The 16,596-nt window shown below is 46.2% G+C and overlaps 1 protein-coding gene across 1 annotated transcript in view; it reads right to left on the minus strand.

Annotated features, from left to right (window-relative positions):
- Positions 1–1,071: 1,071 nt before the first annotated feature.
- The window catches only part of LOC141048686 (uncharacterized), a 75,734-nt gene continuing 60,209 nt past the window's right edge, over positions 1,072–16,596 (minus strand). The window contains exons 11-14 of the mRNA XM_073544525.1: positions 4,915–10,485; positions 3,722–3,816; positions 2,071–2,146; positions 1,072–1,838 (exon numbers count right to left, since the gene is read on the minus strand). Of these exons, the coding sequence (XP_073400626.1) occupies positions 2,090–2,146; positions 3,722–3,816; positions 4,915–10,485 (5,723 nt within the window). The 3' untranslated portion in view covers positions 1,072–1,838; positions 2,071–2,089. The remainder of the gene's footprint in view (positions 1,839–2,070; positions 2,147–3,721; positions 3,817–4,914; positions 10,486–16,596) is intronic.

Genomic DNA, 16,596 nt, shown 5'->3' on the forward strand with positions numbered 1-16,596 from the left:
AGGAGAAAGCAATGATGGAGGTGGTGAAGAGAGCAAAGATTGGGGTGGGGGAGGGGACAATAATGGGACACGGGGAGAAGAGGAAAATGAGGGGTGTGGGGAAATGGGATGGGAGGAAGGTGGATTTATAATGGATTAAGGAACAGGGGGAGGTGGAGGAAGACGTTGTTATCGCTTATTATGTCTAAAACAGTCCCTTAGTATATAGTGTACTCACTTGTTATACATAGCACAGCCCCTTAGTATATAGTGTACTCATTTATTATGTATAGCACATTAGTATATAGTGTACTCGCTTATTATGTATAGTGCCATCCCTCAATATATAGTGTAGTCACTTTTTATGATGCCATCCCTTATTATATAGCTTCCTCTGCTGTTATGTACAGTGCTGTCTCTTACATAGTGTATTCTTGTTATTTTTGTTATTCACAGTGCCCTCTTTTATTACATAGTCCCCTCTCTTATTAGATATAAAATGACTGCTGATGGAGGAGTCGGTGACCAGACTACCAGTCCATCAGCTCCTGCATTACAAAAGAAGCTTTCCCATGCGCCATCAGCCATCATTGCATTATACAGCTAACAAGACAGGACGGTATGTAATAAAAAACAGGGCCCTATATAATCCAATATGTAAGGAATGGTGCTGTACATAACAAGAGAGGGAACTGTATAATAAGGGACGGCAATATACATAATAAAGGAGACTATGTAATATATATATACATGAATGTGTGTGTGGCTATATTATTCATATATAGCTTTGTCACCATAGAAGGAGTGGGGCCCAGATACATTTCTTGCACAGGGGCCCCAAGCTGCCAGTGTCCGTCCCCTGAGTCAACATAAGATATTTGATGAAAAGTCATCTTTGAGCATCAAAGTTGCTATTAATAGGGGAAGTAATGTGAGCTCACCTGATGCTCTGACCAAGTGGAGCAAATCCAATTTCTAATAAATCACATGTTAGTTAAATGTTATGATTTGTGTATGTGTATATACATCCGGTAGTCCAGATGGTAATCCAACATTTTATGCCAGATTATAAAAATGTATAATGCGTCTGGCTTTGATTGTCATATTTTTTTATTTAGAAGGCCACAGATTAGATATCAAAATGATGAAAATTATTACATATATTTATATATACAAATATCACGTTGCTCTCAATAAAACATTTAAAAAAGAGAAATCATTCAATAAATAGACATATAAGATAAATAAATGAAGCGCTCATGGGTGTGCTTGTGTTATTCATCATGTGCAGCAGACGGGTATGATATTGTATGTAGAAATGAACCGTTGTCCTGTTTGTCATATGATGTCATGTGTGTGTTATCTGACCATCCATTGACAAGGCCAAAATCATTGTAGACATTAGTGCAAAGCCACAGACCTGCATTACATTTCTGACCCTCCTTTCATCCCAGACATTTACCAGTGACCACAGCTATGTGCAAATTACATGTCTGCAAAATGTGGGTGGTCACCAATACTGGAAGTGAATCTGGGGAATGGCAGAATCGTGATGCAGGGTCTTACTAGGAGATTATAGAGCAGAGGACATATAATAATGGTCTTCATTCGGCATCTTTCCAGCTGTGGAAACAATAACTCTTAGAATGGCCTGATAGTCACAGACTGTATGGAGATTGTTTCTCTTTTCTCTTGTATTGCTAGTTTTCAGGTTTTTAGATTTATCAGGATCTCTGGATCAGAAGTCGTTCTTTCACTACTGTTGCAGTGTTCTTTGAGACATATTGGACGTCTCTCGTTGCTGTTTGTCCCTTTTTTTCTGGTTTATCAGTTGATCAGTGAATCGCACATCAACATCTCTGCATGAAAAAAAAAAAACATCCCTGAATAAGATGGATACAGGACTGATATACCCGCCATTGTCTGTAGATTTGTGCATAAGCATAATTCCCAGCTATTCTGTATTTTTGAGATATAGCCACATAATATGTGTCCATGTGGGTGACGTTAGTGCAAAGTGACAATAATCCGACTGGATCCTGACACCGTCACTTAGGACATGTGGGTAGAAACCAACAGAAATTCTCTTACCTTTGCAAGTATCAAAACTTTAGGTGGGGATCCGAACATTAGGCAAGGTAAAGGACACAGTAGTGAATCTGGCAGCCTGCAAATAAAAAATGAGATGTATCACACTGGTATGCATCGCACTGTGCACTCTGTATTTCACATTAATCAGGTAATGTCACGACCCACAAGGGTCATTCCAGCGGACAGCACAACAAACACCAACAACGGGGATGGAAAAAGGCAGAGGAAGGCCCTAACAATAGGGAACAAGGGATGGGGCACCTCCTAACACAGCCTGTGCCTATCGCTAAGCTCCCCTAAAGTCCTATGTGGGTCCTTCCCTCCGCCGCCGTCACGTGCCTAGTCCCTAGCTGTCACCTCACTATACCCTGCCTAGTGCACTGTCCGACAAGGACGCTAGCATCACCACTGCAGATAGTGTACACACAGGGGTAATGACAAGCGTGAGACAAACCAAGACAGGGAACAAGAAAACTTAGCTTTCAAGCTTCTGCTGCAAGCTCCACACAGCAGAGGATACGGAACCAGGACCTCACTCAGATGATACCCGCTAGCACCAGAGAGCTCCCAACTCCTTGGCTTGTCTCCAGAGAAAAACTCTATCACCAACAGTCAGCTGATGCATCAGGTGATTATTTAAAGAATGGTGGGAGTGGTCACCACCCACATCAGCTGACCAGCAAAAACAGCAGCTGCCAGCAAGGAAACTGACATCAACCCTTGCTGGCCCAAAAGGAAAAGCCATGTTTAAATTAAAGCAGAACCAGAGCTGTCACGACTTCCACAAAATGAGTTGTGACAAGTAATCCCAGTATTAAATGAAGAGTGCAGTACTAATAATGTCTGTGTCTTTAGGACCATTGCTCATTGTCAACATTCAGAAGCTTCATTCCTGATCTAGTCCTGCTCCACAGCTGATGGACTTCTACAATGTGGATGAATGTATGCCACTCAGGATGTGGTGCTGAAGAATGGGGTCCACTCTGTATCAATAATTATTATATAAATACTCGGCACTCAAAAAAACAGGGAAAATATGGATTTTATTTATAAGGCAATCCCAAAAATAGTAGCAATGCTTCGACCCTACAACATGAGCCTTTATCAAACTCAGGTTGCAGAGAAAAGCGCGAGTTCCATATAGTATTCGTGCTATGGGTTGTGAAAAAATCCCGTGGTGCTAGGTGAATATTTTTCCTGAATTTTTCTTCAAATTATTTTTATTAATTGTATAGGGAAGGTTTACAATATACACTTGAGTGCCGAGCTTCTACAATGTATCAGTCTAGGTAAAAGCTATCAGCCTGGTCTAGGACAGGGAAAGGATTTATACTGCTGCTTCTCCTACAGTAGCTTAGAGAATTGTTTAGACTGGATACATTGTATCAGTTTTATCAGGCGTGTGAAATACTAGAAATACTTTCCCTAGACGTGAAATACATTTTAAGGAACCATGTTGCCATAATAACAATTTATTTAATTCCGCAGATCTGAGCTTTCCTAAAAGGGAGAGGGTTCTGAGAGGCTCTCCCGTTTAGGAAATATGCAGAAGGGTTTGTTATAATGAGAAAGGTTTAAAATGCTCCCCAAACTAAGCAGGGGGTAATCATCATTATATTGATAGGAGCCCCAGTAATATTTGTCTACATACCACAATAAAGCATACAGGTACAATAACGATAACGACAATGACCAGAACAATTAGGGCAATCCCAAAGGCAGGGATAGAGGCTGGAGCAGCAACTCCTGTAGAAAAACAAAATGGAGCAAAATTATATACATAATATACACCCCCAGAAGCTTTAATGTAAAACGGCGTAGGGGTTGGGGAGGTGCGACTGTACTAAGTCTATTCTTGGACTGCATTGCCCTATTTACTCAGGTGAGGTACCTACCTTTATGGGTTATCTTTAAATGTTTGCCTACTACTGGTACTTATGTTATATGTAATTTAAACATTGGCAGGTTTATAAATATTTAGCATTCATGCTTCCTTTCATTATTCACAATGCCTATGGTTAAACACTTTGCCATTTCCTTGTTTAATACACAGGACTGCTAAGTCCTTTTTCTATATATAATAATTATAAGTTTACAATAGCACATAGTACTTTATATCTTTGCAATACTAAAACTTTTTTAGCTTTGATACTACTATCTTTACCTGTCTAAATTAAGCCCCTTACTCACATAGCGAGATCGCTGAAGCGTCACCGATTTTGTGATTCAACAGCGACCTCGCCAGCGATCTCGCTTTGTGTGACACGCAGCGGCAACCGCCCCCCCCCCCCCCCCCGGATATCACTGATCGTACTCGAATGTCCTGGGCCATTTTTTCATCGACGCAGAACTCAGGACGCAGGCTGGAATCATTTAGAAACGCTGCTGTGTGACAAAGTACCAACGACCGCCGAGGATCGCTGGACGGTTGCTGCATCGCTGAAGAGATCTGACTGTTTGGCAGCTTACTAGCGATTATTTAGCGATGCACCAGCGATCCTTACCAGGACGTATCATTGTCGGGATCTCTGGTGCGTCGCCAAGTGTAACGGGACCCTAAGGCTCCATTCATTTGGGATTGCTGTGGGGTGAATAAATAGCCTCTCTGCACTTCCCCCCAGGAGGTCTTTTTCATCACCTGTTAATTAATTGTTGTTTGTATTGATTTTAATTATTCATGTTAATAAAACGAATTGTATCTTTTACCTAAGCTAGAATCTCTTTTTTTGGTTGACGGCAAAAAAACCCTAGCTGTTAAATTCAATATATTTTCTGCTAAGCCAAAATATCCACGATAAATTAAAAATTACCAGTGCTATGTATCTGTGTTACTGGTCTCTTTACCTTGTGGCTGATTTGTTGCAGGTCCCAGGGTTGGTGTTCCTGGTCCTGAGGTTGTTGTTGTACGTCGTGTAGTAGTTGAAGGTCCTGTGCTGGTGGGAGGCTGTGTGGTAGTTGGAGGCTGTGTGGTAGTTGGAGGCTCAGTACTGGTGCGAGGTTGTGTGGTAGTTGGAGGCTCAGTGCTGGTTGGAGGCTGTGTGGTAGTTGGAGGCTCAGTGCTGGTTGGAGGTTGTGTGGTAGATGGAGGCTCAGTGCTGGTAGGAGGCTGTGTTGTAGTTGGAGGCTGTGTGGTAGTTGGAGGCTCAGTGCTCGTGGGAGGCTGTGTTGTAGTTGGAGGCTGTGTGGTAGTTGGAGGCTCAGTGCTGGTGGGAGGTTGTGTAGTAGTCGGAAGCTGTGTTGTAGTTGGAGGCTCAGAGCTGGTGGGAGGCTGTGTGGAAGTTGGAGGCTCAGTGCTGGTGGGAGGCTGTGTAGTAGTTGGAGGCTCAGTGCTGGTGGGAGACTGAGTTGTAGTTGTAGGCTGTGTGGTAATTAGAGGCTCAGTGTTGGTGGGAGGCTGTGTGGTAGTTGGAGGCTCAGTGCTGGAAGGAGGCTCTGTGGTAGTTGGAGGCTCAGTTGTGGTGGGAGGTTGTGTGATAGTTGGAGGCTCAGTGCTGGTGGGAGGTTGTGTAGTAGTTGAAGGCTCAGTTGTGGTGGGAGGTTGTGTGGTAGTCGGAGACTCTGTGCTTGTGGGAGGCTGTGTGGTAGTTGCAGGCTCAGTGCTGGTGGGAGGCTGTGTGGTCGTTGGAGGCTGTGTGGTAGTTGGAGGCTCAGTGCTCGTGGGAGGCTGTGTTGTAGTTGGAGGCTGTGTGGTAGTTGGAGGCTCAGTGCTGGTGGGAGGTTGTGTAGTAGTTGGAAGCTGTGTTGTAGTTGGAGGCTCAGAGCTGGTGGGAGGCTGTGTGGAAGTTGGAGGCTCAGTGCTGGTGGGAGGCTGTGTAGTAGTTGGAGGCTCAGTGCTGGTGGGAGACTGAGTTGTAGTTGTAGGCTGTGTGGTAATTAGAGGCTCAGTGTTGGTGGGAGGCTGTGTGGTAGTTGGAGGCTCAGTGCTGGAAGGAGGCTCTGTGGTAGTTGGAGGCTCAGTTGTGGTGGGAGGTTGTGTGATAGTTGGCGGCTCAGTGCTGGTGGGAGGTTGTGTAGTAGTTGGAGGCTCAGTTGTGGTGGGAGGTTGTGTGGTAGTCGGAGGCTCTGTGCTTGTGGGAGGCTGTGTGGTAGTTGGAGGCTCAGTGCTGGTGGGAGGTTGTGTAGTAGTTGGAGGCTCAGTGCTGGTGGGAGGCTGTGTGGTCGTTGGAGGCTGTGTGGTAGTTGGAGGCTCAGTGCTGGTGGGACGTTGTGTCATAGTTGGAGGCTCAGTGCTGGTGGGAGGCTGTGTGGTCGTTGGAGGCTTTGTGGTAGTTGGAGGCTCAGTGCTGGTGGGAGGCTGTGTTGTAGTTGGAGGCTGTGTGGTAGATGGAGGCTCAGTGTTGGTGGGAGGTTGTGTGGTAGTCGGAGGCTCAGTGCTGGTGAGAGGCTGTGTTGTAGTTGGAGGCTGTGTGGTAGTTGGAGGGTCAGTGCTGGTGGGAGGTTGTGTGGTAGTCGGAGGCTCAGTGCTCGTGGGAGGCTGTGTAGTAGTTGGAGGCTGTGTGGTAGTTGGAGGCTCAGTGCTGCTGGGAGGTTGTGTGGTAGTTGGAGGCTGTGTGGTAGTTGGAGGCTCAGTGCTTGTGGGAGGCTGTGCAGTAGTTGGAGGCTGTGTGGTAGTTGGAGGTTCAGTGCTGCTGGGAGGTTGTGTGGTAGTTGGAGGCTGTGTGGTAGTTGGAGGCTCAGTGCTGGTGGGAGGTTGTGTGGTAGTTGGAGGCTGTGTGGTAGTTGGAGACTCAGTGCTGGTGGGAGGCTGTGTTGTAGTTGGAGGCTGTGTGGTAGTGGGAGGCCGTGTGGTAGTTGTAGGCACAGTGGTAGTGGGAGACTGTGAGGTAGTGGGAAGCTCTGTGGCAGTTGGAGGCTGAGTGGTAGTGGGAGGCTGAGTGGTAGAGGGAGGCTGTGTGGTAGTTGGAGGCTCTGTGGTGGTGGGAGACTCTGTGGTAGTGGGAGGCTGTGTGGTAGTTGGAGGTTCTGTGGTAGTGGGAGGCTGTGTGGTTGTGGGAGGCTGTGTAGTTGTTGGAGGCTCTGTGGTAGTAGGAGGCTGTGTGGTAGTGGGAGGCTGTGTGGTAGTTGGAGGCTCTGTGGTAGTGGGAGGCTGTGTGGTAGTTGGAGGCTCTGTGGTAATGGGAGGCTGTGTGGTAGTTGGAGGCTCTGTGGTAGTGGGAGGCTGTTTGGTAGTTGGAGGCTCTGTGGTAGTGAGAGGCTCTGTGGTACTGGGAGGCTGTGTGGTTGTGGGAGGCTGTGTAGTAGTTGTAGGCTGTGTAGTAGTTGGAGGCTCTGTGGTTGTAGGAGGCTGTGTAGTAGTTGGAGGCTCTGTGGTTGTGGGAGGCTGTGTAGTAGTTGGAGGCTCTGTGGTAGTGGGAGTCTCCGTGGTAGTGGGAGGCTGTGTGATAGTTGAAGGCTCTGTGGTAGTGGGAGGCTCTGTGGTTGTTGGAAGCTGTGTGGTGGTTGGAGGCTCTGTGGTTGTGGGAGGCTGTGTGATAGTTGGAGGCTCTGTGGTAGTGGGAGGCTCCATGGTAGTGGGAGGCTGTGTGGTAGTTGAAGGCTCTGTGGTAGTGGGAGGTTCTGTGGTTGTTGGAAGCTGTGTGGTGGTTGGAGGCTCTGTGGTTGTGGGAGGCTGTGTAGTAGTTGGAGGCTCTGTGGTAGTGGGAGGCTCCGTGGTAGTGGGTGGCTGTGTGGTAGTTGGAGGCTCTGTGGTAGTGGGAGGCTGTGTGGTAGTTGGAGGCTCTGTCGTAATGGGAGGCTGTGTGGTAGTTGGAGGCTCTGTGGTAGTGGGAGGCTGTGTGGTAGTTGGAGGCTCTGTGGTAGTGGGAGGCTCTGTGGTACTGGGAGGCTGTGTGGTTGTGGGAGGCTGTGTAGTAGTTGGAGGCTGTGTAGTAGTTGGAGGCTCTGTGGTTGTGGGAGGCTGTGTAGTAGTTGGAGGCTCTGTGGTTGTGGGAGGCTGTGTAGTAGTTGGAGGCTCTGTGGTAGTGGGAGTCTCCGTGGTAGTGGGAGGCTGTGTGATAGTTGAAGGCTCTGTGGTAGTGGGAGGCTCTGTGGTTGTTGGAAGCTGTGTGGTGGTTGGAGGCTCTGTGGTTGTGGGAGGCTGTGTGATAGTTGGAGGCTCTGTGGTAGTGGGAGGCTCCATGGTAGTGGGAGGCTGTGTGGTAGTTGAAGGCTCTGTGGTAGTGGGAGGCTCTGTGGTTTTTGGAAGCTGTGTGGTGGTTGGAGGCTCTGTGGTTGTGGGAGGCTGTGTAGTAGTTGGAGGCTCTGTGGTAGTGGGAGGCTCCGTGGTAGTGGGAGGCTGTGTGGTAGTTGGAGGCTCTGTGGTAGTGGGAGGCTGTGTGGTAGTTGGAGGCTCTGTGGTAATGGGAGGCTGTGTGGTAGTTGGAGGCTCTGTGGTAGTGGGAGGCTGTGTGGTAGTTGGAGGCTCTGTGGTAGTGGGAGGCTCTGTGGTACTGGGAGGCTGTGTGGTTGTGGGAGGCTGTGTAGTAGTTGGAGGCTGTGTAGTAGTTGGAGGCTCTGTGGTTGTGGGAGGCTGTGTAGTAGTTGGAGGCTCTGTGGTTGTGGGAGGCTGTGTAGTAGTTGGAGGCTCTGTGGTAGTGGGAGTCTCCGTGGTAGTGGGAGGCTGTGTGATAGTTGAAGGCTCTGTGGTAGTGGGAGGCTCTGTGGTTGTTGGAAGCTGTGTGGTGGTTGGAGGCTCTGTGGTTGTGGGAGGCTGTGTAGTAGTTGTAGGCTCTGTGGTAGTGGGAGCCTCCGTGGTAGTGGGAGGCTGTGTGGTAGTTGGAGGCTCTGTGGTAGTGGGAGGCTGTGTGGTAGTTGGAGGCTCTGTGGTAATGGGAGGCTGTGTGGTAGTTGGAGGCTCTGTGGTTGTGGGAGGCTGTGTAGTAGTTGGAGGCTCTGTGGTAGTGGGAGGCTCCGTGGTAGTGGGAGGCTGTGTGGTAGTTGGAGGCTCTGTGGTAGTGGGAGGCTGTGTGGTAGTTGGAGGCTCTGTGGTAATGGGAGGCTGTGTGGTAGTTGGAGGCTCTGTGGTAGTGGGAGGCTGTGTGGTAGTTGGAGGCTCTGTGGTAGTGGGAGGCTCTGTGGTACTGGGAGGCTGTGTGGTTGTGGGAGGCTGTGTAGTAGTTGGAGGCTGTGTAGTAGTTGGAGGCTCTGTGGTTGTGGGAGGCTGTGTAGTAGTTGGAGGCTCTGTGGTTGTGGGAGGCTGTGTAGTAGTTGGAGGCTCTGTGGTAGTGGGAGTCTCTGTGGTAGTGGGAGGCTGTGTGATAGTTGAAGGCTCTGTGGTAGTGGGAGGCTCTGTGGTTGTTGGAAGCTGTGTGGTGGTTGGAGGCTCTGTGGTTGTGGGAGGCTGTGTAGTAGTTGGAGGCTCTGTGGTAGTGGGAGGCTCCGTGGTAGTGGGAGGCTGTGTGGTAGTTGGAGGCTCTGTGGTAGTGGGAGGCTGTGTGGTAGTTGGAGGCTCTGTGGTAATGGGAGGCTGTGTGGTAGTTGGAGGCTCTGTGGTTGTGGGAGGCTGTGTAGTAGTTGGAGGCTCTGTGGTAGTGGGAGGCTCCGTGGTAGTGGGAGGCTGTGTGGTAGTTGGAGGCTCTGTGGTAGTGGGAGGCTGTGTGGTAGTTGGAGGCTCTGTGGTAATGGGAGGCTGTGTGGTAGTTGGAGGCTCTGTGGTAGTGGGAGGCTGTGTGGTAGTTGGAGGCTCTGTGGTAGTGGGAGGCTCTGTGGTACTGGGAGGCTGTGGGGTTGTGGGAGGCTGTGTAGTAGTTGGAGGCTGTGTAGTAGTTGGAGGCTCTGTGGTTGTGGGAGGCTGTGTAGTAGTTGGAGGCTCTGTGGTTGTGGGAGGCTGTGTAGTAGTTGGAGGCTCTGTGGTAGTGGGAGTCTCCGTGGTAGTGGGAGGCTGTGTGATAGTTGAAGGCTCTGTGGTAGTGGGAGGCTCTGTGGTTGTTGGAAGCTGTGTGGTGGTTGGAGGCTCTGTGGTTGTGGGAGGCTGTGTGATAGTTGGAGGCTCTGTGGTAGTGGGAGGCTCCATGGTAGTGGGAGGCTGTGTGGTAGTTGAAGGCTCTGTGGTAGTGGGAGGCTCTGTGGTTGTTGGAAGCTGTGTGGTGGTTGGAGGCTCTGTGGTTGTGGGAGGCTGTGTAGTAGTTGGAGGCTCTGTGGTAGTGGGAGGCTCCGTGGTAGTGGGAGGCTGTGTGGTAGTTGGAGGCTCTGTGGTAGTTGGAGGCTCTGTGGAAGTTGGAGGCTCTGTGGTAGTTGGAGGCTGTGTGGTAGTTGGAGGCTGTGTGGTAGTTGGAGGCTGTGTGGTAGTCGGAGGCTGTGTGGTAGTCGGAGGCTGTGTGGTAGTTGGAGGCTCAGTGCTGGTGGGACCCTGAGTGGTAGTTGCAGTTGGTCCTGTGGTGGTTGATATTGGAGTAGTAGTTTGTTCTGTGCTTGGTGCCATAGTGGGTACTGTTACATCTGCAGGAATAAAATATGATATTTACATACTGTTTTGCTCCTTTTGTTATTTGTGGATCTCACTATAAAATCTCCATGAATCTCATCCTGGATTATAGAGAATTATACAGATGATTCCTATAGTTACTCACCAATTACTGACATGGTCACAATTTTGATTGCTGGAGCTGTGAGAAGACTTTGTACTGAGATCTTGGTTGGATGGAATTCACCATCCACATCAGTGTCCACATTTAGCAGATTCCACATCTAGTAGATTTGATTGAATCTTGTGTGAACAATGATGTGAATTCGGATTCAGCCACTCGGTGCAGCGGTGATGTTGTGGAGGTAAAACTGCTAAAGCTCTGCCCTCCTGCATTGTAGCAATATGTTGAAATGGCAATTGGCCTTGTAGTGGTCAGTTTCAGGTGTTTGTGGCCACCGTTACAGTGATAACTTAAATCATGAATGTTTGTAATATGATCAGTCCAATTCAGCAGCCTCAGGCCTATAACTTTGAATATTAATAAGTCGTCGCTGAATTATGTCATCTACATATTTTTCATTAGCATCAAGAAGAATATCAGATTATTCTTGCATTTCATTTTGTTTCATAGATTCCTCATGCTCATTCCATACTTGCCAGACATAGGGGTCTCTGTGCTCTGAACGGTTGCAATATATATTTCTGATTAGCTAATAAAGGTATTACTTATATCAGGGGTGTAAAACTGAAATAAGGTCTGGGTCCACTTAGAAAAATTCCATTATGGCACTGTGTATTGTTACATTTTGGTAGGGATATTACAGCGACAGAGGTCATTCGTCTAAATTTTGCTCTGTGTAGCTGCTACATCACTGTGTCATACAGGAAAATATGCATCTCCTATGTGTAGTGGCCTCTGCCAGGTCCTGCAGCACAACTCCAGATCAAAAGGTTAGGAAATGTTTTGCAGTGCTCAACAGCAGCTGCTACACATTCATTGGAGCTAGGATCAGTATCTGTGTTTAATGAGTTTACATCCAGCGACCACTGGACCTGTTTTCGGCTGATCGGTGGGGCTCCGATCGTGTCTGCTGCAGCACGGTGTTGGCTGTAGTATACAGCTGATACTCACACAGCCTGTACTCGCTTGAGGGTGTTATTTACTTAATCCTCAATGCCATAAAAAGGCAGCTCTGAGTAATACATTGCTTTCGTATGCCAGTAGGTATAGGCTGAGCAAATATAAGCTGTATACTACAACGTCTTTCCCCTGATGAAGCTGTCTTGAGCAGCGATACGCTTGGGGTTCTCCTCCACTGACATTCTCAGCTGATTCTGCTACCTTTGATTGTCACAATATGTGACTGGCCCTGTGTGGCGCGACCCGACGACCGGTTGGTCACCAAACAACAAGACAAACAAGGGGACACCAGGGACACAATTACAATGGTGGGCACTGCTATAGGGAATGGGAAAAGGAACACATCCTGCACTCTGCTGCGGCTGAGTCCTGGACTAACCTGACGTCCCTATACAGGTTCTCTCGACCTGTCGCTGAGCAGGATACCTTGTCCCTCACTTACCCTGCATCTATCCCTCACTAGGGAATTGGTAAGTGCGGACACTCGTCCCACCACTGCACTAATAAAACAGCAAGGGGAGATACGACAGACAGGGGTAAACAAAACAACACTTAGCTTTCTCTGCTGCCAATGCACCGTACAGCAGAGTAAGGCTCCTGAACTCAGCTTTCAGCAGAATCATCACTGCTCCAGAAAGCTCCTCTCTTTAGCAGAACCACCACTGCTCCCAACAAGCTGAACCACCACTGCACAAGGTAGCTCCAGTCTTCACCACGGGTTGATATCCAATAAGGACCTGTCATAACCAACACTCAGCTGATGCACCAGGTGACCTTATATAGGAAGGAGGGAGTGGTCACCACCAGCACACGCAGACTAACTAAACATGTAGTAACACCAGCGGCCACCGGAGGGAAAACTAATATTAACCCCCGATGGCCTGAAAGGAAAAAGGTTTATAAGTGAGCGTCCCAAACTGACAGATCCAAAAATGGATCGTGACATTGGTCTTGGATTCAACAGCATTATTGGTTTGATACATCTAACACCATTATTTTACTTATGCCTTGTTTTACAATTAGTCAGTTACATAGGTATATCTAACTATTTACTATATAGCGTGGTCTTTATATTTGTATTTGCACTTTATCGTGCGGCTCCTTCTTTTGCCCTTTCACTGTGCCAACAACCTCTGGGAAGCCAAATAATAGCCTTGTTCTCTGCTACTATGGTGGCTTGTTAAACCTTATCATAAGCAGGTCTATCAGGCCATGGGGTAGTCTAAACCTGACAGGTTTAACTCCTTCCTGACATTTGCAGTATATATACATCATGGTCGGGAAGTATGGTACTTCTCAACGGATGCAGTAGGGAAAATAAGTGTTTGATACACTGCCAATTTTCCAAGTTTTCCCACTTTCATAAAATAGAGAGGTCTGTAAATTGTATCATAGGTATACTTCAACTGTGAGAGACAGAATCTGAAAAAAAAGCAGAAAATCACAATGTGTGATTCATAAATAATTAAGTTGCATTTTATTGTATGAAATAAGTATTTGATCACCTACCAACCAACAAGAATTCTGGCTCTCACAGACCTGTTAGTTTTTATTTATGAAGCCTTCCTATTCTGCACTCATTACCTGTATTAATTGCACCTGATTGAACGCGTTACCTGTATAAAAGACAATTGCCCACACACTCAATTAATAACACTCCAACCTCTTCACCATGGCCAAGACCAAGGATCTCTCTAAGGACACCCTAAGACAAAATTGTAGACCTGCACAAGGCTGGGATGGCCTACGGGACAATATGCAAGCACCTTGGTGAGAAAGCAACAACTGTTGGCGCTATTATTAGAAAATGGAAGAAAGGCAAGATCACTGTCAATCTTCCTTGGTCTGGCGCTCCATGCAAACTCTCACCTCGTGGGGTAAGGATGATTCTGAGAAAGGTCAAGAATCAGCCCAGAACTAAGTGTGAGGGACTAGTCAATTACCTAAAGAGATCTAGGACCACAGTCTCAAATATTACTGTTAATATCACGCTATGCTGTCATGGATTAAAATCCTGCACGGCACACAAGACCCCATTCTCAAGCCAGCATATTTCCAGACCCGTTTAAAGTTGGCCAATAACCATCTGAATGATCCAGAGGAGGCATGGGAGGTCAGGTGGTCAGATGAGACCGCAATAGAACTTTTTAGTATTATTATTATTTATTATTATAGCGCTATTTTTTCCATGGCGCTTTACATGTGAGGAGGGGTTTACATAATAAACAACAAGTACAGTAATCTTAAACAATACAAGTCACGACTGGTACAGGAGAAGGAAGGGGAGAGCACCCTGCCCACGAGGGCTCACAATCTACAAGGAATATATTAGCTCTACTCACCATGTTTGGAAGAAAAAGGATTAGTATAACCTCAAGAACATTGTCCCAACTGTGAAGCATGGTGAGGAAATATCATGCTGTGGATGTGCTTTTCTGCAAAGGAGACAGGATAACTGCACCGAATTGAAGGGAGGATAGATGGGGTCATGTATTGTGAGATTTTGGCCAACAACCTCCTTACCTCAGTAATAGCATTGAAGATGCGCTGTGGCTAGGAGGACTTCCAGCATAATAATGACATGAAACACACAGGGCAACAAAGGGTTTGCTCCGAAAGAAGCATTTCAAGGTCCTGGAGTGGATTAGCCAGTCTCCAAACCTGAAACCAATAGAAAATCTTTGGAGGGAGCTGAAACTCAATGTTGCCCAGCGACAGTCCCGAAAGATCTGGAGAAGATCTGTATGGAGGAGTGGGCCAAAATCCCTGCTGCAGTGTGTGCAAACTTGGTCAAGACTATAAAGAGAGCACGGCACTCAGGAATAGTTTGGTTGTTGGTGCTCAAGTCGGGTATCCAACCCATCAATCAAAAATGACTAGCCATCCAGACTCTCTACTTTGTCCTTCTTTTGGCTACCATTGCAAGGATTTATTTATTTCAGTAAACAAGATTTTTCTGATGAAGGTCCTATGCTGGACCGAAAACGTTTAAACCTTTCTGTCTGGATGCACAAAATAAAAGTGTCTGAATATTTCACATATTGAGTGCCAAGATTTTTGTCATTTTCAAACTTGGTCAAGAGCCACAAGAAACGTCTGACCTCTGTAAATGCAAACAAAGGATTCTGCATCAAATAATAAGTTCTGTTTTTCTATTGTATCAAATACTTATTTCAAATAATGTGATTTTCTGGAATTTTTTTTTAAGATTCTGGCTCTCACAGTTGAAGTGTACCTACAATAAAAATTACATACCTCTCCATTCTTTGTACATGGGAAAACTTGCAAAATCGTCAGTGTATTAAATACTCATTTTCCCCACGTCATGGCGATTACCTGTATACAGGAGACTGTGCGCGGGCGATCACCGTCGAGTGTCAGCTGATTTTGACAGCACTGCCAGGAGCGATGCCCACACGTCTCCCAGCAATTTACCGATCACAGCATTTAACACGCATGCAGAGGGAGGGAGCCCCCTCTGCCCTCTGATTGGTGCCCCCCCGACGACATCTGGGTCACTACAGCCGGCAAATATGCTAGATCATGCTCAAATCATGGTGCAGCGAGTTTGTCTGTCATTGCAGCGCTGACAGTTTATAAAGCATTGCAATGCTCCTGCATTGCTATGCTTTATAAGCGATCGGATGGTAAAAAGTGAAAGTCCCATAGTGAGACAAATTAAAGTGATATTTAAAAAATATATATAAAAATAATAATAATAGTAAAAAAAGTGTTATATATGTATAAGAGAGAGAACACTGTAAAAAAATAATAAAAAGCAAGGCAAAAAAGAATGCTTTATCATCATACCATCAAACAAAAAGTGGAAAAAAACACGATCAAAAAGATGAATGTAAATAAGTGTGGCATCTCTGAAAACGTCATCTTGTTCCACAATAAATAAGCCACCATACAGCGCCATGAGCAGAAAAATAAGTTATAGCTGTGCAAAAATAATTATTTTTTTCTATAAAATAGTTTTTATTATGTAAAAGCGCCAAAACATTAAAAAAATTATATAAATATGGTATCACTGTAATCATACTGACCAGAGAAATAAAGCTGCTTTATCAATTTTACCACACGTGGAATGACATTAAAAAAAACAGTTCCTGAATTCATGGTCTTGATCATTCTACTTCCCAAAAATCGGAATAGAAAGCAATCAAAATGTCATGTGTTCGAAAAAACAAGCCCTCTCATGACTCTGTAGGCCAAAATATGGAAAAATTAGAGCTCTGAAAATATGGTGATGCAAAAAATAGTTTTTACCAAAAAAATTGTCTTTTAGTGTATGACTGCAGTCAAACAAAAAAAAACACAATATAAATTTGGTATTGCTGGAATTGCACCAACCCAAAGAATTAAGTCGTCTAATCACTTCTAACACACGAAGAGGGGCATAAAAAATAAATATCAATTTTTCACCTGCTGTTGATTTGTTCATTCTGCCTACCAAAGACTGCAGTAAGGCTTGGCTCACATTTACCCTGCTCTCTATGGAGAGTGCTTACTCTGGGGTTTTTGTGTAAATCTCTTAAATACATGATTGAGATGGAAACCCCAGTAGAATATTCCCTACAATGAGGCAGATGGATGCACTGTTGACATCGTCTGACTTGTTATCCAGCACTGTCCGTATTTTTAAGGCATGCATAAAAGTGCCATCAGCCACAGTTTTGTGCACCACTGATAAAAAGAACAAATGCTGAACAGTGGCCAGATGGAGTCCAGAGTAACTCTGTTGCTTCATTATAGTGAATGGATCCTTCCAGGGTTTCATCTCAATCACGTCATTCGGAAATTTAGATGGAAACCCTGATCTAAGTGCTCTGCGTAGAGCACCAGATAAATGTAATCCCAAATGTTATGTAAAATGTTCTCAATAAAAGCTTTAACTCAATCCACAAAAAGCAAGTCCCCACTCAGGTCAGTCATCTGTTGATGAAAATATAGGGAGTTTCCACGTTACTGGTAGCATAAAGGCTCTGTAAAAGTAAAA

This window comes from Dendrobates tinctorius, unplaced genomic scaffold (genome assembly GCF_039654945.1).
Source record: "Dendrobates tinctorius isolate UK_male_01 unplaced genomic scaffold, ASM3965494v1 ptg000138l, whole genome shotgun sequence".
NCBI classification, from domain to species: Eukaryota; Metazoa; Chordata; class Amphibia; order Anura; family Dendrobatidae; genus Dendrobates; species Dendrobates tinctorius.